This window comes from Myxocyprinus asiaticus, chromosome 27 (assembly GCF_019703515.2).
Source record: "Myxocyprinus asiaticus isolate MX2 ecotype Aquarium Trade chromosome 27, UBuf_Myxa_2, whole genome shotgun sequence".
In the NCBI taxonomy this organism is placed as follows: Eukaryota; Metazoa; Chordata; class Actinopteri; order Cypriniformes; family Catostomidae; genus Myxocyprinus; species Myxocyprinus asiaticus.
In genome coordinates this window covers 43,751,516-43,768,356 of record NC_059370.1, presented here as the reverse complement: position 1 = coordinate 43,768,356, position 16,841 = coordinate 43,751,516, and the positions used below count along the sequence as shown (strand labels likewise).

At 40.7% G+C, this 16,841-nt stretch overlaps 3 protein-coding genes across 3 annotated transcripts in view; all 3 read left to right on the top strand.

Moving 5' to 3' along the window:
* The first annotated feature begins 572 nt into the window (after nucleotides 1–572).
* LOC127417854 (protocadherin alpha-2-like) lies at nucleotides 573–3,007 on the top strand. The gene is made up of 2 exons (XM_051658090.1): nucleotides 573–2,939; nucleotides 3,002–3,007. Exons 1-2 carry the CDS (start codon nucleotides 573–575, stop codon nucleotides 3,005–3,007), a joined length of 2,373 nt encoding a protein of 790 aa, XP_051514050.1.
* A 461-nt stretch (nucleotides 3,008–3,468) lies between these two features.
* Nucleotides 3,469–16,841, top strand: part of LOC127417853 (protocadherin beta-15-like) — a 42,146-nt gene continuing 28,773 nt past the window's right edge. The window contains exon 1 of the mRNA XM_051658089.1: nucleotides 3,469–5,967. Within this exon, the coding sequence (XP_051514049.1) occupies nucleotides 3,616–5,967 (2,352 nt within the window). The 5' untranslated portion in view covers nucleotides 3,469–3,615. The remainder of the gene's footprint in view (nucleotides 5,968–16,841) is intronic.
* LOC127418116 (protocadherin gamma-A11-like) lies at nucleotides 9,684–10,473 on the top strand. Its single transcript, XM_051658509.1, has one exon. It carries the CDS (start codon nucleotides 9,802–9,804, stop codon nucleotides 10,408–10,410), a length of 609 nt encoding a protein of 202 aa, XP_051514469.1. The 5' UTR covers nucleotides 9,684–9,801; the 3' UTR covers nucleotides 10,411–10,473.

Here is a 16,841-nt window from a genome sequence, read left to right as displayed (position 1 = left end):
TAGTTGCTTAGGAATTTATACAGCTTCTCATCAGCTTAAACTGAAACAATCGTTGTCCATGGTGCTGAAATGTTTAAAGGGCCCTTTCGATTTATTTTGGCTGATTTTTCTTCTGTTTAGTTGTTATCCCTGAAATCTGTGTATAATCTGAATACTACAGTATCCATGCAATACGTGAAATTGTTTTAAATCCATGTTATATAAAAATCGAAGTTGTACTGTATGTGTTGTGCTGCAATTTTGCGCTCTGCTTATGTGATGTTTATTAAAATAATAATAATAATAATATTTACGTGTTTGTACCATTTGGGGTCAGTGCTACACAAGGATGCGCCTTCGAGATTTGGCCCTGCCCATTGGTATGTGGCGCGCATGGCTGTTCTGTTCGTTTCACACGGGATAGGAGGTCGAGCCTATATCACGAGAAGCAAGATAATGGCACTGTAGAAATTAAAAGACATAATTTACATCGGTTATTTACAAATGACAAGATTGCCATGAATACACGCCGTTTTGCAGGAGTAGCCTAATATCGCGACTCGTCTCAAGCCGTTTTAAAGGAATACGTAACGATGGAAACCGGAGAACAAAGGCGCAGATGGGAGTACTGGTGGATTGCTTTGTGTTTCTCTTTTCTGCTTCGCTTCGGGCAGCAGGTTTCAACCCAAATAAGGTACTCTATACCAGAGGAGGTAAAAGAGGGATCGATTGTGGGAAATATTGCAAAGGATTTGGGTCTTGATGCGAATACCTTGGTGGACAGGCGGTTTCGTATCGTCTCTGGATCTAAAGAAGCTCTTTTCCAGGTAAATCAAAACAATGGTGAATTGTATATTGATAAGAAAATCGACAGAGAGGAGGCTTGTGACGGAAATAGCGTGTGCTTGATAAATCTGAAAATCGCCGTTGAAAATCCACTTGAAATACATTATGTTGGAGTAGAAATCAAAGACGTGAATGACCACAGTCCTGGTTTCCCCGAGAATGAACAGCGTTTTGAAATTTCGGAAAGCACTGTTGCAGGCTCACGTTTCGAACTTCAAACTGCACGAGATCCTGACATCGGAAGCAACACTATTAGGCTATATAAACTGGCAAAGAACAGTTACTTTGAGCTCGAAATGAGAGACGGTGATGAAGAGGAAAAAAATCCAATTTTGGTCTTACTGAAACCTCTTGACAGGGAGCAAAATTCAGAGCATAGACTCATGTTAACTGCAGTAGATGGAGGCATACCCCCAAAGTCAGGCACTTTAAATATTATTATTTCTGTTCAAGATATAAACGACAACCGTCCGGTATGTAGTAAAGATATATATTCTGTAACTCTCCCAGAAAACACGGCAATAGGAACAGTAATAGCTCGTGTTAATGCCACTGATTCTGATCAGGGTTTAAATGGGGAGGTTATTTACACGCTTGGCAAAACCAGTAGACGAAAAGTGCATGAAATATTTAGCCTTGATAGTGTCACTGGTGAAATTCAGATCAAAGAACCAATTGATTTTGAGGAGAACGAGATACATAGGTTGACCGTCCAGGCAACGGATAAGGGACAACCATCGATGACAACGGACTGCAGAGTCATTTTAAAGATAACGGACGAGAATGATAATAATCCCGAGATAGACGTGACGTCACTTTCTAACATAATTTCTGAGGATTCTAAGATCGGAACCGTAATTTCTCTGATTAGTGTATCGGATAAAGACACCGGTGTTAATGGTAAAGTTGTTTGTAGTCTTTCAGACAATGTTCCGTTCGAGTTAAAGCCATCTGTTCAGGAAAATATGTATTCTTTAATTACTAAAGAGCGGTTGGACCGAGAACTTGTCTCAGATTATAAAATCACTATTAAAGCGACCGATTTGGGTCAGCCACCTCTTTCTTCTTTGAAATCCTTTAATGTTCAGGTGGCTGATGTTAACGATAACAAACCAGAGTTTCTCAGAAATCCCCTCGAACTCTATCTAATGGAAAACAACGTCCCAGGTGCCTCTATATTATCTGTAACCGCGTTTGACAAAGACATGAATGATAATGCTTTAATTTCATATCACGTAATTAGAGGTGACGGTACACAGAATGATATGGCTTCATTCCTGAACATTAATTCAGAAACAGGCGTAATTCATGCGCTAAAAAGTTTCGACTTTGAAACGGTGAAAACTTTTCAGTTCCACGTGCTCGCTACAGACTCTGGAAGTCCGTCTCTGAGCAGTAACGTGACAGTGAACGTGTTTATTCTGGATCAGAACGACAATGTTCCAGTGATCTTATATCCAGTCAGTGCTAACGGTTCTGCTGAGGGTGTGGAGGAGATTCCCCGCAATGTGAACGCAGGTCATTTGGTGACTAAAGTCAGAGCCTATGACGCAGATATCGGATACAACGGCTGGTTATTATTTTCACTGCAGGAAGTTAGTGAGCACAGTCTGTTTGGTTTGGACCGCTATACAGGACAGATAAGGACCCTTCGCTCATTCACAGAAACAGACGAGGCCCAGCAGAAACTGGTCATACTGGTCAAAGACAATGGGAACGTGTCACTCTCAGCAACAGCGACTGTGATTGTCAAAGTTGTGGAGCCCAAAGAGGCTTTTGCAGCTTCGGATGTGAAAAACGCAGTAAAAGACGAGGAGGAAAACAACGTGACATTTTATTTGATCATCACTTTGGGCTCGGTTTCAGTGCTTTTTCTCATCAGTATCATCGTGTTGATTGTAATGCAGTGCTCCAAATCTACAGACTGTTCATCCAAGTATTTACAAGATGCAAATTACGACGGGACTCTGTGTCACAGCATCCAGTACAGATCTGGAGACAAACGGTACATGTTAGTTGGACCCAGAATGAGTATCGGTTCTACTATAGTCCCGGGCAGTAATGGGAATACTCTAGTGATACCAGATCGCAGGAGCAAGAGAGATTCTGGAGAGGTAAGGTGCATTTAAATAAAAATCCGAACTGTTTTTTGTTTTTGTTTTTGTTTTTTCAATAGGCATAACTCTTTTGTGTGCATTATTATTATTGTTGTTGTTATTGTTGTTGTTATTGTTATTAATGTAATGTTCGTCATCAGAATATAAAGTTTAACTCGGAAGAAAGTAACTAATATTCTTTCGAATTCTCATGATGTCGGGTTGGCGCTGACGTTCGTTCCCATGATACTGAGATCTTTTGGTTTGAATGTGTTTAACACATTTGTGTGAGCATGTAATGACGTAAATTGAGAATGGCCCAACGTTTAATTAATATTATTCTTATCACTAAGGTTTAAGCATTTTTGACGAATGTTATGTGTTAAGGTGGTAAGCATTTCAGAAATATTGCAGTTCAGGTTTACTTCTGATTTGTACCATGTGGTGTCAGTGTTAGATAAGGATATGATGTAGAGATTTGGCCCTGCCCATTGATATGTGGTGCGCATGGCTGTTTCGTCCAGTTAAACGGTGTTAGCAGCTACTGACTGCATCACGAGAACAGGAATTTTAGGAAATATTCGATCGTTTTATCGATGCTATTTAAGAATGTTGGAGCTACAGGGAATGCAATCTAATTTCAACTGAGCACAACCACGACTCGTTTTAAGCTGTTTAAAAAGAATCCTTAACGATGGATGAACAAAGGCGCAGATGGGAATACTGGTGGATTGCATTGTGTTTGCTGCTGAGCATCGGACGGCATGTTTCAGCTCAGATAAGATACTCTGTTCCAGAGGAAATGAAAGAGGGATCTGTTGTAGGAAATATTGCTAAGGATTTGGGACTTGACGTGAGAACTTTGGTGGACAGACGGTTCCGTATCGTCTCTGGTTCTAAAGACGCCTTTTTCCAGGTAAATCAGAACAATAGCGAATTGTACATTAATACAAAAATAGACCGAGAGACGCTCTGTGAAGGCAATGGAGCGTGCTTAATAAATCTGAAAACTGCAGTCGAAAATCCTTTAGAAATCCACTATGTTGCAGTGGAAATAACAGATATCAACGACAACCATCCTAGTTTTTCTGAGCAGATTCAACATTATGAGATAGCAGAACACACCCATATAGGAACGAGCTTCCAGCTGCAAGCAGCCCGGGATCTGGATGCCGCACCGTATTCTGTTCGTTTGTATAAAATGAGTCAGGATGAAAATTTTGAGATTGACATCAGAAATAGTGATGAAGAGAAAATTCCATTTTTAGTGTTAAGAAAACCACTTGATCGCGAACATAAGGCAGAACATATATTAGTTCTGACGGCCCTCGATGGCGGAACACCTCCAAAATCAGGAACCCTTAATATCACCGTCAAAGTGTTGGATAGTAATGACAATCGCCCTGTGTTTAGTCAAGACACATATTCTGTCAGTTTACAAGAGAATTCATTAATCGGGACAACAGTAATTAAAATAAAGGCAACCGACACAGACGAGGGCTCGAACAGTGAAGTTGAATATTCCCTAGGTAAAATTTTAAAGCGCAAAATTTATGATGTATTTCATCTCGATCGCATTACAGGCGAAATAAAAGTTAAAGGCGAGGTAGATTTTGAGGACACAGAAGTTTACAAACTTGATGTTCTGGCTTCAGACAAAGGTCAGCCTCCTTTGTCTTCCCAAGGTCGAGTTATTATTAAGATACAAGATATAAACGATAATCAGCCTGAAATTGAGCTGACATCATTATCGAATGTTATTGCTGAGGACTCTAAACCTGGCACAGTAATTGCTCTGATAAGTGTCTCAGATAAAGACTCTGGTGTCAATGGCAAGGTTGTGTGTAGCCTGTCTGAAAGAGTCACTTTTGAATTGAAACCCTCTTTTCAAGACAACATGTACTCATTAGTGACAAAGGGACATTTAGATCGCGAGCTCGTGTCCCATTACGACATTACAATCACAGCCACGGATCTAGGCCAGCCTCCTTTATCATCCATTAAAACTTTAAGCATCCTGGTTGCAGATGTGAATGACAACCAACCGGAATTTTCTAGTAATTTCCTTGAGCTTTACTTGTTTGAAAATAATGACCCTGGAGCCTCCATATTCTCCGTGAAAGCATCTGACAAAGATGTGGATGAAAATGCGGTGATATCTTATCAAATAATTAGAGGTGCGGGGACACAGAACGACATAACATCATTGTTGAATATAAACTCAGAAACAGGAGTTATTCACTCGCGTAAAAGTTTTGATTTCGAAGCAATTAAAACTTTTCAGTTTCACGTGCTCGCTACAGACTCTGGAAGTCCATCTCTGAGCAGTAACGTGACAGTGAACGTGTTTATTCTGGATCAGAACGACAATGTTCCAGTGATCTTATATCCAGTCAGTGCTAACGGTTCTGCTGAGGGTGTGGAGGAGATTCCCCGCAATGTGAACGCAGGTCATTTGGTGACTAAAGTCAGAGCCTATGACGCAGATATCGGATACAACGGCTGGTTATTATTTTCACTGCAGGAAGTTAGTGAGCACAGTCTGTTTGGTTTGGACCGCTATACAGGACAGATAAGGACCCTTCGCTCATTCACAGAAACAGACGAGGCCCAGCAGAAACTGGTCATACTGGTCAAAGACAATGGGAACGTGTCACTCTCAGCAACAGCGACTGTGATTGTCAAAGTTGTGGAGCCCAAAGAGGCTTTTGCAGCTTCGGATGTGAAAAACGCAGTAAAAGACGAGGAGGAAAACAACGTGACATTTTATTTGATCATCACTTTGGGCTCGGTTTCAGTGCTTTTTCTCATCAGTATCATCGTGTTGATTGTAATGCAGTGCTCCAAATCTACAGACTGTTCATCCAAGTATTTACAAGATGCAAATTACGACGGGACTCTGTGTCACAGCATCCAGTACAGATCTGGAGACAAACGGTACATGTTAGTTGGACCCAGAATGAGTATCGGTTCTACTATAGTCCCGGGCAGTAATGGGAATACTCTAGTGATACCAGATCGCAGGAGCAGGAGAGATTCTGGAGAGGTAAGGAAAATAGTTAAAATGTGTTTCAAAATATTTTTTATTGTATCCTCTGTTTTTTCCCTTGCAATTGTAAACACACACACACACACACACACACACACACACACACACACACACACACACACACACACAAGCCTACATGAAATATTTTGTTTCATGTATTTTTCGGGAGTTTAAATGTTGTGATCCACGATATCAGAAGGAGTGTGTGGTTTAACTGGAATAAATCAGCCGCTAAATGGTATTTATGAACTCGGGAATTGATTGATCGCTGTCCTTGGTACTGTTTTTTATTTTTTATTTATTTATTTTTTTTTTTCTTCTTCTCAAAATCTTATTCATTTATAAATGTATTTTTGTATTTCTACAGCATCTGTGGAGACGCGTTGCGTGGTAATTCGACTATTTTATGATGTAGTCTTAAGGCTGTGACCACGTAAGCCAACTAAAATATATATATATATTTCACTGAAACAAACTTTTGTGCAATAGAATGCAGTAAAACTGTGAAAACGCCAGATGTCAGTGTAAACCCAGAGTGTACGGCTCATGACGTCATAGAACGCTTTTCCTCCCCTTCTCATTTTTTTCCTCGTGTATTCCTGCGCGGTAGTGGTGCTACTGGATTCTTGCTTTTGCTTTCAAACGATTCATTTTCTCAAATAAATGTAAACATTTAGAGACTAAATACAATGCTACAGAGTCCATCGACAGATGTAGTGTAGTAGAGGAATTGCCGCAGATCCTGTCTGTATTGTTTGCAAAATGGAACAAAGGAGATACGCGCAATGGCTGAAGAAACATGCAAAACTCACTCTCATTGCTGTATTGCTTGCGTTTGTTGCGGTTGCACGGACACAAATACGCTACTCGATCGCTGAAGAACAGAGGGATGGTGCTGCTGTGGGAAATATCGCAAAAGACTTGGGTATTGATCACAGAACCTTGAAGGAACGAGGATTTCGCATCGTCTCGACCTCAGGCGAGTCACTGTTCAGAGTAAATCCGAATGACGGCATCTTGTATGTGAACGGTAAAATAGACAGAGAGGAGGTGTGCGAGAGAAGCACCCCGTGTTTAATCAATCTGAAAATCGCTTTAGAGAATCCTCTGGAGATCCACTATGTTACTGTAGAGATATTGGACTTAAACGACCACGCTCCGAGTTTTCCTGAGAGAGAAATGCATTTAGAGATCGGAGAATCTGCCCTGCCCGGTGCTCGGTTTCAGCTTGAGGCAGCGCGCGATTCTGACAGTGGCAGTAATTCTGTTCACCATTATAAACTCAGCCACAACGACAATTTCCGCCTTGAAGTTAAAGATCGTGGAGAAGACGGTAAAATTCCTATACTGGTTTTGCAAAAGCCCTTAGACAGAGAGGTTACTCGAAACATTAACTTGCAGTTAATTGCTGTCGATGGAGGAAAACCTGCAAAATCAGGGACACTGGAGATCATAATTAACGTGATAGATATAAATGACAACGTGCCTGTTTTTACGAAAGATGTTTATTCGGTGATGCTGAATGAAAACGCACCTGTAGGAACGACTGTGATACAGGTAAACGCAACTGATTTTGACGAAGGCTCAAATGGTGAGATAGTTTATTCATTTGGTAAAAGTGTTAATAGTAAAATGCGAAAGCTTTTTGATATTAATTCCATCACTGGTGAGATAACTGTAGAAGCACCTTTAGATTATGAGGACAAAGATAGCTATGAGATTGACATACAAGCATCTGACAAAGGAACTGTTCCTCATACAACAGATAAAAGTATAACAATAAAAATTATCGATATAAATGACAATGAGCCTGAAATTGAGGTGACATCATTTTCAAGCGCAATCCCGGAAGACTCTAGACCTGGCACTACAGTGGCTGTGATAGGCGTCACAGATTTAGACTCTGGGCTCAATGGCAAAGTCTCCTGCTCAGTAGAAGAAGACTTGCCTTTCAAACTAATACCTTCATCACAGCATAGTACATATTCATTAGTCTCCACGTCACCTCTCGACAGGGAAACTTCATTTCAGTATGACATCACTTTAGTGGCACGAGATGCAGGACAGCCGCCATTGTCATCTGTTAAAACTATAACTGTTCTGGTATCAGATGTGAATGACAATAGTCCAGAATTCTCTCTTTCACCTTATGCGTTTTATGTGATGGAAAATAATGTCCCAGGTAAATCTATATTTTCTGTGTCTGCTTCTGACAAAGACACAAGCGAAAATGGTGTTGTCAGTTATCATATATGGAGAGACGGTAGCGATGAAAACAAATATACATCTTTTATCAATATTAACTCTGAAAATGGGGAGATTTATGCGCTTAAGAGTTTTGACTTTGAAACTGTTAAAACGTTCCAGTTCCAAGTTGTTGCTACAGACTCTGGAAGTCCGTCTCTGAGCAGTAACGTGACAGTGAACGTGTTTATTCTGGATCAGAACGACAATGTTCCAGTGATCTTATATCCAGTCAGTGCTAACGGTTCTGCTGAGGGTGTGGAGGAGATTCCCCGCAATGTGAACGCAGGTCATTTGGTGACTAAAGTCAGAGCCTATGACGCAGATATCGGATACAACGGCTGGTTATTATTTTCACTGCAGGAAGTTAGTGAGCACAGTCTGTTTGGTTTGGACCGCTATACAGGACAGATAAGGACCCTTCGCTCATTCACAGAAACAGACGAGGCCCAGCATAAACTGGTCATACTGGTCAAAGACAATGGGAACGTGTCACTCTCAGCAACAGCGACTGTGATTGTCAAAGTTGTGGAGCCCAAAGAGGCTTTTGCAGCTTCGGATGTGAAAAACGCAGTAAAAGACGAGGAGGAAAACAACGTGACATTTTATTTGATCATCACTTTGGGCTCGGTTTCAGTGCTTTTTCTCATCAGTATCATCGTGTTGATTGTAATGCAGTGCTCCAAATCTACAGACTGTTCATCCAAGTATTTACAAGATGCAAATTACGACGGGACTCTGTGTCACAGCATCCAGTACAGATCTGGAGACAAACGGTACATGTTAGTTGGACCCAGAATGAGTATCGGTTCTACTATAGTCCCGGGCAGTAATGGGAATACTCTAGTGATACCAGATCGCAGGAGCAGGAGAGATTCAGGAGAGGTAAGGAAGCTATTGAAATTGAGCTCTATGGCTTTCATGGTCAATCGATATTGTGCTTTGATTGTTTGTAACTTATTGTACTCCACCCATGCAAGAATTGCTTTTTTGTAACAACTATTGCAGACCTGGGCAATTGTTTAATCTAAACTTGTATATCAATTCTGATAAGATTATTTCCTGGAATGTCTTAAGGGCGATGTATTATTTATTTATTTATTAACAGTGTTTAGTATGTTTTTTTTTTTTTAATCACACGCGGGAGAACTTGGTCGCTGTCCTAGGTGCTGAATTGGCAAAATCACGCTTTTCCCGCATTCACATAACATTGTATCTCTCTCTGTCTGCTTCAGTATATATGTATGATCTATTAGGAGAGTTTTGAGTGCTTAAACTTATCAACTTGATTTCAATATGCATTTGGAGAATTTAATAGGTTGCTATGCAATGAAAGAGGAAGATCGCGAGGTGTCAGTGTACACCCAGAGTACGACTCATTACGTCACAGAATACCTCCCTTTTTCGTCACTTGCACTGGTAAGTGATCTCATTGTCATCGGTGGTGCGGCTTGCCCATTGCTTTGTCTTTCAATTTTCTTCGTAATTTCTTACGATCTTAAAGAACTGGTTTATCTGCCAAGTCGATAATGGAGTAATATTCGCAGAGCCGCTGTGTGATTGTTGCGAAACGAAAACGCAGCAAAAATGGGACAAAGGAGACGCGCTCAGTGGCTGGAGCGCCATGTGAAAATCCTCTTCGTTGCTCTATCGCTTGTTTTTTGGAGAACTGTTTGGGCACAAATACGCTACTCGATTTCTGAGGAGCAAAAGGACGGAGCTGCTGTGGGAAATGTTGCGAAGGAATTGGGTATTGATCACAGAACCTTAAAGGAACGAGGATTTCGCATCGTCTCGTCCTCAGGCGAGTCACTGTTCAGAGTAAATCCGAATGACGGCATCTTGTATGTGAACGGTAAAATAGACAGAGAGGAGGTGTGCGAGAGAAGCACCCCGTGTTTAATCAATCTGAAAATCGCTTTAGAAAATCCTCTCGAGATTCATTACGTGACGGTTGATATTGTAGACGTGAATGATCACGCTCCAAGATTCCCGGAGCAGAAAAAGCATTTAGAAATAAGTGAAACGGTTCTTCCCGGTGCGCGATTCCAACTCCAAGCAGCGCGCGATCCAGATAGCGGCAGTAATTCAGTTCAGATTTATAAACTGAGCCACACAGATTATTTTCGTATTGAAATTGTAGATCGAGATAGAAGACGGAAAAGTTCCCGTGTTGGTTTTGCAAAAGCCGCTTGACCGAGAGATAACAAAACGTATGCAAATGCAACTGACTGCTTTAGATGGAGGCAAGCCGCCAAAGACTGGAACGATGGAGATAACGATAGATGTGATGGATATAAACGATAATGCCCCTGTTTTCACCAAAGAAACTTACACTGTAATGCTGAATGAAAACACACCGTTAGGCACAACGATTTTAAGGGTTAACGCAACCGATTCAGACGAGGGTCAGAACGGAGAAGTTGTTTATTCATTAGGACATAACGTCAATCACAAACTACGTAAACTCTTTGATGTTAATCGAACCACAGGAGACATTATTGTGACGGGTCTTTTGGATTTTGAGGTCAAGGATAAATATCAGATTGACATTCAAGCATCTGACAAAGGAACTGTTCCTCTAACAACAGATAAAAGTATAACTATAAAAATTGCCGATGTAAATGATAATGCCCCTCAGATAGAAGTGACGTCATTCTCAAGCGCAGTTCCCGAGGATTCCAAACTTGGCACGACAGTGGCTTTAATCAGCGTTTCTGATTTAGATTCTGAAATAAATGGAAGAGTCTCCTGTTCATTACCTGAGGACATACCTTTCAAACTAATGCCGTCATCACAACATAACACCTACTCATTAGTTACAACGTCATCTCTTGACAGAGAGACAATATCTCGTTATGATATCACGTTAGTAGCCAAAGATGCAGGGCAGCCACCACTGTCTTCTGTTAAAACTATAACTGTCCACTTATCAGATGTAAATGATAATAGTCCCGAGTTTTCCTTTTCCCCTTATGCATTTTATTTGCTGGAAAATAATTTTCCAGGCAAATATTTATTTTCTGTATCTGCTTCAGACAAAGACACAAGTGAAAACGGTGTGCTCAGCTATCAGATATGGAGAGATGGCATTGTAGAAAACAAATATACATCTTTCATTAATATAAACTCTGAAAATGGAGAGATTTATGCGCTGAAGAGCTTTGACTTTGAAACTGTAAAAACTTTTAATTTCCAAGTTGTTGCTACAGACTCTGGAAGTCCGTCTCTGAGCAGTAACGTGACAGTGAACGTGTTTATTCTGGATCAGAACGACAATGTTCCAGTGATCTTATATCCAGTCAGTGCTAACGGTTCCGCTGAGGGTGTGGAGGAGATTCCCCGCAATGTGAACGCAGGTCATTTGGTGACTAAAGTCAGAGCCTATGACGCAGATATCGGATACAACGGCTGGTTATTATTTTCACTGCAGGAAGTTAGTGAGCACAGTCTGTTTGGTTTGGACCGCTATACAGGACAGATAAGGACCCTTCGCTCATTCACAGAAACAGACGAGGCCCAGCAGAAACTGGTCATACTGGTCAAAGACAATGGGAACGTTTCACTCTCAGCAACAGCGACTGTGATTGTCAAAGTTGTGGAGCCCAAAGAGGCTTTTGCAGCTTCTGATGTGAAAAATGCAGTAAAAGACGAGGAGGAAAACAACGTGACATTTTATTTGATCATCACTTTGGGCTCGGTTTCAGTGCTTTTTCTCATCAGTATCATTGTGTTGATTGTAATGCAGTGCTCCAAATCTACAGACTGTTCATCCAAGTATTTACAAGATGCAAATTATGACGGGACTCTGTGTCACAGCATCCAGTACAGATCTGGAGACAAACGGTACATGTTAGTTGGACCCAGAATGAGTATTGGATCAACTATAGCGCCAGGCAGTAATAGAAATACTCTAGTGATACCAGATCACAGGAGGAGAGATTCTGGAGAGGTAAGAAAACTACAAAGATTGAAAACGTCTTAACCATAATTATTCATAGGTAAACATTAAGCTCAATCAGTGCTGTTACAAGGGTTTGGAAATTAGTCGTGTCCAGGGTGGGTTGTCAAGAACTGTACCAAAATTACACATAAAAATGCAACCCATATTAGGCTATCTATCATTACATAAATAGATACATTTTCTGAAGAAAATGTGAGTGGTGCTTGCCATGGCAAAACTCATCACTGCTATGTCCCACAAATGAGCCGGATGTATATAAGAGTAAAGAGAAAGCCACGAACATAGCTCATGTAAACACATTCATCGATTGCGAGCTTTAAGCAGCCTTCTTGCAATAAGCGGCTTTCTGGTGTCCATGTAAACGTGGTCTCTGTCTCTCTCTCTGTTCTGTCTGTTTTCTGTGGGGGATGGACATCTTTAAATTAGACCTTATTGATTGCATCAGAATATGTTGATAATTTTCTATAGGCTAGGTGTGGAGAATTAATCTATTTATAGTTCATGCAACAATACTTATTAATAGTTTTCATAATAAGCATTGCTGCATGAATGATAAGTAATAAGAACATTGTCTAAACTAGAGCATCAAAATACAAACCGTTTGATGCATGATAATAAGGCCAATGTAGGCCTATGTTTAGTTTGTCAAATATAATTGCATTACAGTAGTATAGGCAGAGTATTACATCACATTATTTTTGTTTAATATTTTATTGTATTATTTATATAGCAGACTTAAAAGTAGATGTTGTGTGATGAGAGGACAAGAGAGATAGAGAGCTTCTGTTTCACAGTCCTGCTTGTTGTCTGTGTTTTCTATCAAGCAATTAACAGCAAGAGGTCACATGTTTTTGTGTATAAATTGAACCAGTTTTTGTCAAATGTTTTATTTTACAAATGGCACCACATAGTACTACAAGTAGCGTACTAGTGTAGTAGTGTGCTGACATATAATGTAATGATGATGATTGCATTTGTCTTGCCGAATGCGGCATGCGTGCGTCTTTTTGATTACTGTCAATGTCAGTGCCAACAATGTGAAATATTGGATGGGAGGGTCTATCTATCTGTCTGTCTGTCTGTCTGGCTGTCTGTCTGTCTGTCTGTCTGGCTGGGTTTTGTTTGTGTAAAGAATGTATGTTTGCTTCAGAAAAAAAATATTGTTTGCTGGAGGTATGTTACAAAGTTCTATTGTTCTCAACTACCCTTGATAATGAGGATGGAAATGATTTTGGTGAAGATAAAAATAGCAATCATGATTATTAGATTAGATTCTTAGATTCAACTTTATTGTCATTGTGAAGAGTACAAGAACAGAGCAAATTATATACAGTTAGCATCTAACCAGAAGTGCAAGTAGCAATATACAGCTCTGGAAAAAATTATGAGACAACTGCAAAATTATCAGTTTCTCTGGATTGACTGTTTATAGGTATGTGTTTGAGTAAAATTAAAATTTTTGTTTTATTCTATAAAGTACTAACAACATTTCTCCCAAATTCCAAATAAAAGTATTGTCATTTAGAACATGTATTTGCAGAAAATGACAGCTGGTCAAAATAACAAAAAAAGATGCAGTGTTTTCAGACCTCGAATAATGCAAAGAAAACCAGTTCATATTCATTTTTAAACAGCACAATACTAAAGTTTTAAGTTAGGAAGAGTTCAGAAATGAATATTTGGTGGAATAACCCTGATTTTCAATCACAGCGTTCATGCGTCTTGGCATGATCTCTACCAGTCTTTCACCCAACAGCAATGTGACTTTATGCCACTCCTGGTGCAAAAATTCAAGCAGCTTGGCTTTGTTTGATGGCTTGTGGCCATCCATCTTCCTCTTGATCACATTCCAGATGTTTACAATGGAGTTCAGGTCTGGAAAATGGGCTGGTCATGACAGGATCTTGATCCGGTGGTCCTCCATCCACACCTTGATTGACCTGGCTGTGTGGAATGGAGCACTGTCCTGCTGGAAAAAAAAACAATCCTCAGAGTTGGGGAACATTGTCAGAGCAGAAGGAAGCAAGTTTTCTTCCAGGATAACTTTGTACGTGGCTTGATTCATGCGTCCTTCACAAAGACGAATCTGCCAGATTCCAGCCTTGCTGAAGCACCCCCAGATCATCACGATCCTCCGCCAAATTTCATAGTGGGTGTGAGAATCTGTGACTTGAAGGCCTCTCCAGGTCTCCGTCTAACCATTAGATGACCAGGTGGAGGATCGGTGATGATCTGGGGGCGCTTCAGCAAGGCTGCAATCGGGCAGATTCATCTTTGTGAAGGACATATGAATCAAGCCATGTACTATTTGTTTGATTGAAGATTTTGGATAGTTTCAACCTTGAGCGACTTGCTGTTCATGGTAAATCAGAATAACGGGATTTTAAGTGTCAATGGAAAGATAGATCGAGAGGCGGTATGCGAGAGAAGCAGCTCGTGCATCGTCAATCTGAAAATTGCCCTAGAAAATCTGCTAGAGATTCACTACGTGTCGATTGAAATTCTGGACATCAACGATCACACCCCGACATTCTAAGAGAAAATCAGAATCTGAAACAGCCTTACCTGGAGCTCGGTATCTGTTACAAGCAGCACGTGACCCAGATGATGGGTCCAAACTAAGTCATAACAATCATTTCTGGGTAGAAGTGAAAGACTGCGGAGAGGAAAGAAAAATGTCATTTCTAGTTCTTCAAAAGTCGTTGGATAGAGAAGCCAACAGTAGACACAAGCTACTTCTTTGCTCGATGGAGGGTGACCACCAAAGTCCGGGACAATGTAGATAATAGTTGACGTTTTAGATGTAAACGACAATATGCTGGTTTTTGAGATGTTTACTCTGTAACACTTTATGAAAATGTCCCTGTGGCACAACTATTATAAAAGTTAATGCTACTGACATGGATGATGGTCCCAATGGAGACATTTTTTACACATTTGGAAAGGATATAGACAGTAGGATATTAAAACTTTTCGATTTAAACTCCAGCACTGGGAAATGACTGTGATTGGCCTTATAGATTTTGAACAGAAAAATAGCTATGAAATTGATATCCAGGCATCAGACAAAGGACCTGTTCCACTCACATCAGATAAAAGTATAACCATAAAAATCATTGACATAAATGAAAATGCACCAGAGACAGAAGTGACATCATTTTCAAGCACTGTGCCCGAAGACTCACAGTAGGAACCACAGTGGCTTTAATCAATTTTATATTGCAGTATAGTACATTATATTGAATGCGTTCCTTCAACCCGGATACAGAGCTGTCTCAAGAAGATGTATCCTGACATGAGATCTGAGCCTCTTGAGCCCATTGTCAGACCTCAGAGATCAGTGTGACTCCCTAGTTACTTATCATACTTTGAGCTCCCAAGTGTGTTTCATCAGAAACATCAGTCACCCAACAGAGCAGACACTTCTTTCCCTGAACTGAGTGAAGATGTGGAGCCACAAGGAGCAACCTCCATGGAGTTTACTGCCACACCCTCTGAATGTCATTCAAATGTACAGCATTGGCAGACATTGGATCAGTGGTGTTCCATCAGGGAAATCGAACAGCAGCATACACATTCTTCTCTTTATTCAGATATATCAGCAGAGATCTTAGCAGAGTTTCAGCAGTTGAGGAGAGAGAATGAGGAACTATCCTGTCTGAGTAGATCAGGTTCCTTCAGCTATCATGGAACTCAGAAGGCTAGAGAAAAGGAATGAGGCTCTTGAAGCACAGTTTAATGAGCTTAGGACCTCTAGCCAGTCAGAACATTATTCGATAACAACTTCACCTGTCCCACAGCCTTGCCATCATGTCCCTCAGAGAACAAAGGAGATTGAGAAGCCTGTACCAATGCCTCGAACGAGACAGACCAAGAAAGGGAGTGAGAAAACTGAAGGTCAACCAAATCAGGACTGCATTTCAGACCTACTGTAGCTGAGAGACTGAAGCGGTTAGAGATGTCAGCATATCAGAGTTATTCCCAACCTACCTTACCTCATCAGTCTTCTTCCCCGAGGTCCTCAACCTTCACCAGACCTGATGACTCCTTTAACCAACCCAGATTGGTTCACCATCAGTCTGAGTAGCTCCCTCCATCTAGTCAAGAGAATACATATAGAGGGCCAGCACCCACTATTCCATACTTCCTCAATGCCGACCCAGGAGATTTTTCAAGACTGAGAATAGCTCTAGAGAATATTTTACCAGCTGACACTACAGAGAGGTTCAAATTTCAAATACTTGTAGACCATCTGAAATTGGAAGAAGCCCTGCTCATTGCAGATTCCTACTGCAATTTCCCCTACCCTTTTTCAGATATTATGGAAGCACTTAATAAACAGTACAGACAACCTCACCAGCTGGCTCTCCACAGAATAGCAGAGCTTATGGATGGACCGACTGTCACCAGTGGAGATGTGAAAGCCTTTAGGATGTTTGCCTCAAGAGTTCGTTCCTTAGTCAGTAGGTTGAATCAGCTGGGGTGAAAAGTCCAGGTCGAACTCGAATGCGGCTCCCACGTCTCAAGGCTACTATGTAAGCTTCGACATGACCTGAGAACTAGCTTTAGAAGGTTCATCAACCCTAACAAGGTTCTTATTCCTACCTTGCTTGATTTATCATCCTGGCTAGAGTTTGAGAAGGTGAATTGGATTTACACAAAC